At 36.4% G+C, this 10,650-nt stretch overlaps 1 protein-coding gene and 1 long non-coding RNA gene across 2 annotated transcripts; both read left to right on the plus strand.

Annotated features, from left to right (window-relative positions):
• Positions 1-230: 230 nt before the first annotated feature.
• Positions 231-560, plus strand: LOC142518791 (uncharacterized). Its single transcript, XM_075621607.1, has one exon. The coding sequence runs from the start codon at positions 289-291 to the stop codon at positions 493-495; it is 207 nt and encodes a 68-aa protein (XP_075477722.1). The 5' UTR covers positions 231-288; the 3' UTR covers positions 496-560.
• Positions 561-5,087: 4,527 nt separating this feature from the next.
• On the plus strand, positions 5,088-10,247 carry LOC142519406 (uncharacterized). The gene is made up of 2 exons (XR_012813768.1): positions 5,088-5,758; positions 10,043-10,247. It is a non-coding gene; the product is annotated as an uncharacterized LOC142519406 (long non-coding RNA).
• The last annotated feature ends 403 nt before the right edge of the window (positions 10,248-10,650 follow it).

The raw sequence follows: 10,650 nt of genomic DNA on the forward strand, positions 1-10,650 counted from the left end.
GTCGTCTTCCAACCAACAGTGCTAGGATTAATCAAAAAAGAAAATTTTTGGCCAAGTTCAAACTCAAACTAAAGAGTCGACCGTGAAACCTGCGGCCCAAACCGACTCAAACCCTGCGTTGACTATTTCAGCAATTAATTTTCACACATACTTTGGTTGCAGTAAAAAAGTCCAACTACTAACTATCAACGCTCCCCCCCTCCCTCCCTCACTGCCTATATAAACTCCAAACATTTTCTCACCAAATATTATTCCAAATTAATTAAGTTCACAGAAAATAATTCAAATATGGTGTGCTTCTGTTTTCTTGTTGATCAGACGAAACAAGTGAGGCACAGCAAACCGGCGGCCGGAACATGCTCACGGTGCGGCGGCGGGGTAAGCGTCGCCGACATGAAGACCGCCACCAGGTTCTGCTACGTCCCCTTCTACTGGAGAACTTGGAGGGCTATTATCTGTACTTTCTGTGGTGCCATTTTGAGATCGTATAGGTGAATAATATAAATCAATATGTGTAATGATTGATATCTGGTAAAGAATCGAATTCTATTCTATTCTATCCTTCCCTATTTTTTTTCCCATTTCGTAAATCTTTAAGAGTGGATAGGATTTGACAGTTTGAGTGCTAATTCCAGAAAATCGGTTTTTTTGTTCGTATTTTACTTTATTTGCAATCGTTTTGGATGTTCTAAACAACAAATTTGATTATAGAGTTGAACGTCACTTCATCCGATGCTCTCATAATTGTCTACAATGAGTACTAATTATATCAAAACTATATTCATCATCTGATTCTTCAATAATTACTCACAATGAGTACTCTTCATATCAAAGAATACATAAAGTTTACCTTGTCCCCACCAGCTAGTTGGGTAAAATGTGAAAATATGGTAGAACGTCATTTCGGTTGTCTCTTCACACATTTATCTGGATCACGAAAAACGTGTTGCACTAAATTATTTTAAGATACTCATAAAAATCTAGCGTTTCGTCAATGAGATATCCAGCAACACGTAACAACTTATCAAAATTATATATATATATATATAAGAAAATTTGTGGTCATTATATATATATTCTCCAGTATGTTTAATGGTTTGTTTGTAAATGTACAATATGAGTTAAACCGCCAGCCCAAACGGTGGAATCAACTGGAAGTTCAATCGAATCAATGCCAAATTAATTGTTTGATCATTTATACAAACGATCGACGCCCGACATGGTTCTAGAAAACGGTGCAAACTTTAATGCAAGCGTATTTGCACTCACCACAAGTGTAGAAAATTAACGGGAAATTAGCCTCCATTCTTCGTCATTCGATTTTTTTTTTGTTCAGTCCCTGGGTACTTTTTTAGTACTACATTTTCACATGAAGTGTACCACATTTAGTATCATATAGTATCACAATTTTGTAAGTAGGAAGTGAACCCAAAGAAATGTTTTGATTGGAGATTTTTCACCAACTTTCCCTAGAATTAACACGAATCTTAGCTTTCAAGTCCAATAAATTAATAAATCAAGATTTAATAAAATATAATATAATTGGTTTATGATTAAAATTATGTCTTCAAGTCGATCGTTAATTCTTTGTCACATTAAATACATGGAACGCGAACGCGGCAGCCGACCAAGAACCTCACGACACGTGCCCACAAGACAAGACCATTGAAAAAGACATTAAAAAATGAAGTTTACCATATCTTAACAAAAACTACATAAGAATAATTCAAATATGGTGTGCTTATGTTAAATACATGTTCTCATCATATCAAAACAACATAAGAATATATCAAGTTTACCTTGCCCTCACTCGTGAAGTTACAACTAATCAAGCTCGAATTTCTTTTAAACCATCAAAAGATAATCCGAAAGAAACAAAAATTGGTACTTGGAAATTTGATCAAAACAAATGAAGAGAGACACTAACTTTTAGGTTGATTGTAGATGAACTTCTTTTCAAAACAGTTGAGAACAAAGGTTTTGGATACTTCATGTCAATTGCATGTCCAATGTTTATCATTCCATCTCGAAGGACAACAACCAAGGATGTTTATAATTTGTACATGAATGGAAAAGTGCAGTTGATATCTTTTATGAAATAAAATGGTCCAAGAATTTCTATAATTACATACACATGGATATCAATACAAAAAGTGAATTATATGTGTCTAACTGCTCATTTCATTGATGATGTATGGATTTTGCAAAAGAGAATTTTGAATTTTTGTCCGATTTCTGGACATAAAAGTGATTATGTGGGTAAAGCAGTTGAAATATATTTATGATGAATGGACTTTGCAAAAGATAATTTTGAATTTTTGTCTGATTTCTGGACATAAGAGTGATGATGTGGGTAAATCAGTTGAAATATGTTTACTTGATTGGAGAATTGATAAAATCTTTGCCATCACAGTTGATAATGCTTAATCAAATGATGGTGTAATAATATATTTGCAAACAAAGTTTGACAATTGGAAAACAAATATTTTAAGGGGAAATATTTACACATGCGATGTATTGCACATATTGTCAACCTTAAGCAGGATGGTTTGAAAGGGAAAGACGAACATTTAGCTATCTCTCGAATTAGAGGTGTAACGTACCTATTTTTGAACTAATTGAAATTTACGGAAAAATAAAAATTTTCTTAAATAAATAATAAAATTTTAAAATGCGATGAAAATAATCTGCTCTCTTCTAAAATATTTGAAATAAAACAACTGCAACCAAAGTTTACAAAAGGACTTGTTTAAAATTCGTAAATTAAACCCGTGAAAATCAGAGTATTTGATACGTGTATAAACATTTCTTAAAACGTAAGCGGTCATCGGGTTTAGCCTCTGCGCAGTCCGAGCCAACTCACTGATCCCCACCCCTCGTCTCCTCGGTTTCATCTTTACCTGCATCGATCAAGTCTAGTGAGTCTAAAGACTCAACATATATAAACTGATAATAACAAGTAATACGTAATAAAACGACATGCATTTTAAAGTAGACCATACATACTTAAACTTGAACGTACTTACATAAGCATAGACGTGCCATCATTTCATAAAATTTTTCATAAACATACTTACATCATACATACTTGAACATGCATAATATCATTTTGCGTAGATATATATTTCAAAGCAAGTGACCCATAAATAAATGCGCCTGATCAGACTAAACCACAGTACTGGGCTGGCAGGGATGTCCACTACCACATACATGAGATCCACGGTCATGCTTTACCGGTTGGATTGGTCCCTGGTCATGCTTTACCGCTTTTCAATCCTGATCTAAACCCGGTCATGCTTTATCGGGGTGGAGAGGTTCCCGGCCACGTTCACGGGCTTCCAAACCCGTTCATAATTGGTCACAAGACGTTTATCATACCTAAAAAACATAAACATTTTCTTTGCACGTCGAACATACTTACATGGTGTTGAGAGATTCGTTGGATCTTGCTTGGGCTACTGCTGCACATACTTACTCAATTTCAAGCACTTAATTTTTCATAACTTAGACGTAAAAGTCGTGCTCACCCTCGAAATAATAATTGACTTATGATGTTCTACATCACTCTGGACTTGAACTCGTTTAATCATCGAACTAAACCATGACATCGAATCCCGAAACAATCTCTATATAAAGTGTGCACATTTATCAAAACATGGAAGACATGGACCTAAAATAGTGGTTTAAAACAAAACATGGAACAAGCGCCTAGGCGCTAGCAAGGCCGCAGCCCTAGCAATGCAGCGCCACAAAGGCAATGCCGCGGCGCTAGGCTTGCGAAAGCCGGAGGCTGCGGCGCTCCCGTAGAGCACTGCAGAGCTAACTCTGCGCAAACTCGACCCCAAAGTATAAAATTTGATGCAAACACTATGCTACGTCCAATCGACTCGAACCAACACCTCGAGACCCATTCTAGGACGCTATGACAATGATTCAACTCACCAAACGCCCCAAAACAACGACGCACAATATGCAATGCAACACAAATCATAAACATGAATTTTTGACGCAAAAATGCTTCTTACGACTTTAAATACAACCAGCTTAATGACACGAAACGAACCACCCATATAAATTGTAACCCCTTATTCTTATGATTTTAACATAAGATATATATACACACACATTCTATGATTACAAATGGAAGGCGCGCACACACACATATATATAGTTTTGATATGTTGTATATATGTCGTGTACATTTATGTGAGTACCGATGAGGTGTCGCTCACTTTTTGAATGTGATGAAAAATAGAAAAATTGTGTATCTAATATGTGAGTGACACATTATCGGTGTTCACATAAGTGTACAAGTAAGTGTACAACATATCAAAACTTCTATATATATATCTGTGTGTTAGCACAATATTTATGATGATGTGGGCATTTCAGTTGCAAAAATAAACCAAAGTAAACAAAAAGAATTAAAATCTAACTTCTAGAAAAACAAACGATTATGAATTCATAATTTGATCGTTCGTCTCCTAAGTAAATATAACATCAAAACAAAGAAAACTACTAGAAATTGAAGAATAAACTCCTGACATTATTTATATTTTCGATACATTGTAAAAATTTACAAAATATTAACATAAAGCAAAAAAAGTCGCTGAAACCTGAAAGCAGATGACTTGAACCAGTGAAATTTGTAATGAAAAGCTATTAAAACGCTTGACTAGAACTATCAAAAGTATGCAGAGAGTTTGCTCAATTTGTGTGCGAAATTTCTGTAGGTTCTTCTTTAGCTGAATCCCTAGTTTTCTTTTATACACTGCGATTTTCACACTTTCTCCATAACCCACGATCTTTTGCTTTATTATCCATGATCTCCTCCTATCTGCACGCTTCTTGAACCAATTTAAAGTAATTTAAATTCTTGATGGGTTCCTTATCTGTCTCTTTTTTCTTGTTCTTGACTTAATTAATTACTCTTGCACATTTTTAGCCCAAACAAATGTCCCCGCAAGCATTGGCCCGTCAGACCAAATGCTTATATATAGGCCTGTTTTTTATATATATATATATCTATTTAAATCAGTGAGGCCTAAAATTATCTTCATCTACTTGGGTCATTTGCTTTGAGACAGTATATGTAAATAATCCACTTCCATTTTGAATTATGAAGGTATTACTTCTCGTTCTCATTCTTATTACTCCTGCAATTTCTTCTTTCACCTTTTAGACCCGAAATCCTCTCACTCTTTCTTTTCATTGCTTCCGTCCGATTATTCGCCGCTGCCGCTGTGGAAGGTCACTACTCTTGGCTAACCCAAAATCCCAACCATCGCGACTCTCTGGTTCATCGCTGCCTCCAACTGAACCCGCTCGCCCTTTCTCTGTTGTCTTTTACCCTATGTTGTTGTGACTCGAAGAAATCATATGGTTCAAGAATCTTCTCCGATATCCGAATCGAACACCACAAGCACCGCTTCCACCCAAGTCGCCTTCTCTGTCTCGCTGCCAGTCACGTTCACTGGTTCAACTATTGGTCTTTACACTTCGATGTTGCTTCTATATTGTCTCATCGGAGTCCAATCGAATTTGAGTTCTCCCTACCCAACAGGAACGACCACTATTCTCTGTTCGAGCCATGGTTTCGAGACCACCATGGCTAGCCTAGACTCTCTTCCGGCTGCCTCCGCTTCTTCTATGGCCCAAGATTTTTCTATGTCGACGCAATTAATGATTGCACCGGCCATTGTGGAATCCTTTGGTTGACTGGTTACTAACATGAGTTCTCTGCCCTCTATTTTTATTGGTAATCTTCTTCCCTTTTCTTGAATTTTATTCGATATTTCTCGGTTCCTATTTTTGTAGAATTATTTTTAACGTTATTTGTACCTGTGTGGAAGATGACTACCTGAAAATTGCTTGTTGTCTTGGTTGGAGTGGACTCTTTATTCTTCTTTCATTGTATGATTATTCTTGAGGTGTACAAAAGTGAGTCTGAGTTCTTGTACGAGGGTCTTGTTATGCCTTGACTCTTTTTCAAGAACGTAAGGATGGGTAATTACGCTTATCTGTATGGTCGGTTTGAGTTGTCTCTCATTACTCATTTATGTCGAACTCTTCTGTGGAGTTTTGTATTTGGTGATATCTGAACATTCATTAGCCTTTGCCTTGTGGGTGTGATGGAGTGGCCATTTTTTGGCCTTATTACATATATCCGAGATTTACGTCTTGAATATTTCTTGTATGTGTGCAATGGGTTTAAACCCCAATCAATCTACTGATTCCAAGTTTTTCTCTGGTGTCATCGCCACATGCAACGAAAATAATAGGTGTGCGCTTTTGTTTCCCTAAAGTGTGGGGGGTTGCTTTGCTAATGGGATTTGCTTTGTATAAACCTGACAGTGTACTTCTTCTTTGAATTTTCTTGTTGTCTTGCATCTTTGTTTATTGGTCACTTTTGTACATGTTGTTGGTATGTTTGCTCATAACAGGTAAAACTGGATTGAGAATTTGCCATGGGTTGGCCTTTCTTTATGATGAACTTTGCCCTTGAGTATTGGTGTTAGTTCAGAGCACCAATGTAAGTAAATATGACCTTATACATGGTAAGGGAAGTTTTTCCACAAGTTTAAGGGTCCATAGATGCATGTTTAAGGTTTGGACAAGATAGGGCAACATGCTGAACGAAAATTTGATTTTAATGGGACTAGGATTTTGGTTTTGAGGGCTAGGGAGGAGCGGGCTATGTGTGCTGTAGAGTCACGTCCAGGAGTCCTAATAGGGTCTAGTCATGGCCCTAGATGGATCAAGGGTCGGCTGGTACAAGGGAAGGGCTGGAGTCGTGAGCTTAGGGACGCACGCAAGCTTGTAGAGTGACGGGTTGAGAGCTGTGAGCTATAGGTTCCTTAAGCTTTGTCCAGCAGGGTCTCTAGGGGCGTTCATGGTGCTAGGAGGGTTGTTTAGGATCCAGACATGATGGTTAGGGTCTAGGCTTGAAGGAACCCATGGTATGTTAAGCTAGGGTTTGATCAAATTATGCAGAAAATTCAGTAGGCGTCCTAAGCCTTTTCCAGGGTCTTAAATGGCTTGATTGGGGTTGCTTAGGGTAAGGTTAGGTGTGATTAAGCTATGGTTCAAGTTAGTTAAAGTTTTGTTAAGTTTCGAGTTGATTCGGGTTAAAATTGTGACGTACATTTAAGTTGTAAAACGAATTGAGAACTTAGTGAAGCAGCTTAAGTTTACGTCTAAGAAATTTTATGGGTATATTTTAAGGTGTTATGTTAAGTTTGGATGGATTCGGGTCATCATTTTAAGGTCCAAGGGTAAATTTGGAAAATTAGGATTTCAGGAGCAAAACAATCATTTTACACCTGAAAAATGTTAGAGATCCTGTCAGTGCCTTGAATGCAGTAATAAATGTTAAAATGTTTATTTTGAAAGTTTATGGAATTTTATGATGAAAAACGATAAAACTAAAAGACGTATTGTATGCTTGGTTTTAAAATAAGAATGATATATATATATTTATATATATACATATGTGCATGTATTTTTATAAGTGATGAAAATAATGAAAGGTTGAAGGAGGTGACTTGATTGTGGCTAATACGATGATATGTAAGGCCAATACTTAGTTGACGAGTGAGCGTGTCGCTGATGTCCCCGTCGCCTGGTATAATGGTTATACGTAGATGGATCCATCAACAAACAACTGATACGAAATTCACAATTAAATATCTGAATTCAATAAAAATGGAAACGTATACATATATGATGAAAGAAAAAAGGTTTAAAGTTATGCATAATAATGAAAAGCTATTTTATTTAAAGTATCTTTCACTGTTGCATGTGAACGTATATGCATTATTTGTTATCATAATTAAGGTTTGCTGAGTCAATAAACTCACTAGGTGTGATCGATGCAGGTGAGCATGATTTTGTTGATGATGTAAGGTCCAAAATGCGATAACGTAACCTAACTGGTTGCAAATCTAGGAAAAAATAAAATTACCAATTAAATTATTTTAATTGCATGAATTAATTATGGTATGCATGTTTACATGCTTAAAATAGAGTTTATATTATAATGCATAAAAATGTGTTTTAAAGGTTATTCGAGACGCGATCGAGGAACGGAGACCGGGGACCATATAAGGGAAAATATTTTTATTAAATGATTATTTTTAATCATTTAATATATTATATATTTTCATATGTTTTTCGAAAATGAGATGTTTTTACGCGCCAAGCTGTATTTTAAACCGATCATCAATTTTTGACGAAAATAGGGACTTTTTGGAGACTCGGTTAATATTTTCGAAAAGCATCCTAAACAAAATATTTTAATTACCATATAATGGGCCTAAAATACTATGATTAGTGGGCCTAAACTTGTATCAATTAATTTATATTAAACAAGACCCTAAACCCTAAGCTCCCACACCCTCAAACTCACGCCCCACCCACTAAAATCATACTAGGACTCTTCTTCTCCATCAGCAACAAAACCCCACACACACACACACACACACGATTTTTGGGAGAGCAAATTCACGAAACTTTGAAGGAAAATTCAGCAAGGTCCCTCTCCGCCAATGTCCCTCGCATCGCAAGTCATTTTTCGTGCGTAATAAACGCAAAGGCACGCCTTAATCTTACTTCACTCATTTTTCACACCATATTATATGTTTTGATACATGATTGCATGAAAAACATGATACACTTTGTATATTTTTGTTTCTATGGCATAACATGATCAAAACTAGAGTTTTCATCTTTTAAAACTCTTGCTTATGATTCTCACAAAGGGGCTTCCATGGTAGGGTTACTAAAAAGGGATTTTTCAACATGTTTAAATGTCCTTAGGTGCATGTTTAACGGCTATACAGGTAGGAAAAAATAGTGAACGAAAATTGGGATCAAAGGAGGCTAGGGTTTGCGTTTTGGGTCCTAGGAAGAAGCAGGCTGTTAGCTGCTATAGAGACGTGATCATGGACCCTAATGGGGTCTATTCATGGTCCTAGGTGGTCAAGGGAAGGCTGAGGCGAAGCCAAGGGCGAATATGGGAAGCTAGGGCCGCACGAGTCCAAGGATGGCACGGGTTTTAGGGTTGTGCTTGCATGGGCTATAGAGCTGGTCTAGGAAGGGTCTAAGGGGCTCAGTCAAGGTACTAGGAGGGTTAGCTAGGGTCATTTTGGGTCGGCTAAGAGCTAGGAACAAAGGGGGCGCCTGGATTGTAAGGCTAGGGTTTGGTCGATTAAGGGCAAAATTGTCCAGCAAGGTTCTAGGCTTGTTCTATGGTTCTAAATGGTTTGATTTGGGTTTTATATAGGATGTTTGTGTGTTAATAAGTTATGGTTCAAGTTTGGTTAAGTTTCGAGTCGATTCAGGTTAAAATCGAGACTACGATTAAGTTATTAAAACGAATTGGAAAAATAGTCGAGAAACGTAAGTTTATGTCTAAGAATAGTTATGGATGTATTTTAAGGTGTTATGTTAGGTTTGGATGGATTTAGGGCATCGTTCTAAGATCTAACGATAAATTGGAAAAGTTAGGGTTTAAGGGCCAAAACGGTCATTTCACACCTGAAAATGTTAGACGCCCTGCCAGTGCCTGAATGCTATAATGAATGTTAAAACGTTAATGCTAAAAGACGTGTTGCATGCTTGGTTTAACTGAAAAGGCCCCAGAAGGAGCACGTTTACGGGAGAAGCCCAGAGGGAGCCCGACGATCGTATCTCCATCGAAAGGATATGATGATATGTAAGGTCAAGGCTCGGTTGACAGGTGAGAGTGTCGCTGATGTCCCTACCACCTAATACCATGGTTATGCGTAGATGGATTCATCGACCTACAGCTGATACGAAAATCACAATTAAGGATCTGAATTCAATAAAAAGGAAAACATATACATTTATGATGAAAGAAAATATGATATGATGAAAGAAAAAATGTTTGAGTTTACGCATGTTCATGAAAGCTATTTTCATTAAAATTATTTTCACTATTGCTTGTAAATGTATATATATTATTTGCTATCATGATTAAGTTTTTCTGGGTCATTAGGCTCACTGAGTGTGATCGATGCAGGTGAGCATGATATTGATGGAGGACTTGATGGTTGAACTGGCTTGACTGAAGGTACACATAACCCGAGGACCGTCACTAATTTCCATAATTATTATTATGACTTAAGTTTGCTTTAAAAATTTTATGACTTATGATGTTTTTGAGAGATTTTTGGAGAGATAAAGAGTTTATGCTTTATTTTGGAAAAAAATGCTAAATTTATGTTTGGTTGATGATTTACGTTTTCATGTTTTGGAGTTTTGTTTTCTGATTATCAAATCATTAGTTGGTGAGTTTATTTTTATGGCAAAGTATTTATAAATATATGTATGCGTTCATTTCGGCCGAGAGCAAATATAAAAGAAAAAAAAATTCTAATACATTTTAAAGAAGAACGAATAGTAGATGTTTCAATGGAGGTCTTGATGGTTGAAATAGTTGAACTGATGATGCACATAACCCGAGGAACTTTGCTAGTTTCCGGCATTAAGATTACTTTAAAGATTTTATAATGTTTATGACTTTTGATGCTTTCGAGTGAATTTTGAGAGGAGCAAGATGCTTATGCTTTATTTTGAAAAAGTTTGTTTTAGGTTTGTTTGATGATTTACGATTTTATGTGTTGAGTT

The sequence above is a fragment of the Primulina tabacum genome, chromosome 11, assembly GCF_025594145.1.
Source record: "Primulina tabacum isolate GXHZ01 chromosome 11, ASM2559414v2, whole genome shotgun sequence".
Taxonomy (NCBI): domain Eukaryota; kingdom Viridiplantae; phylum Streptophyta; class Magnoliopsida; order Lamiales; family Gesneriaceae; genus Primulina; species Primulina tabacum.

Coding starts and splice junctions, on each gene's coding strand:
- LOC142518791 (XM_075621607.1), top strand. CDS start 289: ATGGTGTGCTTCTGTTTTCTTGTTGATCAGACGAAACAAGTGAGGCAC.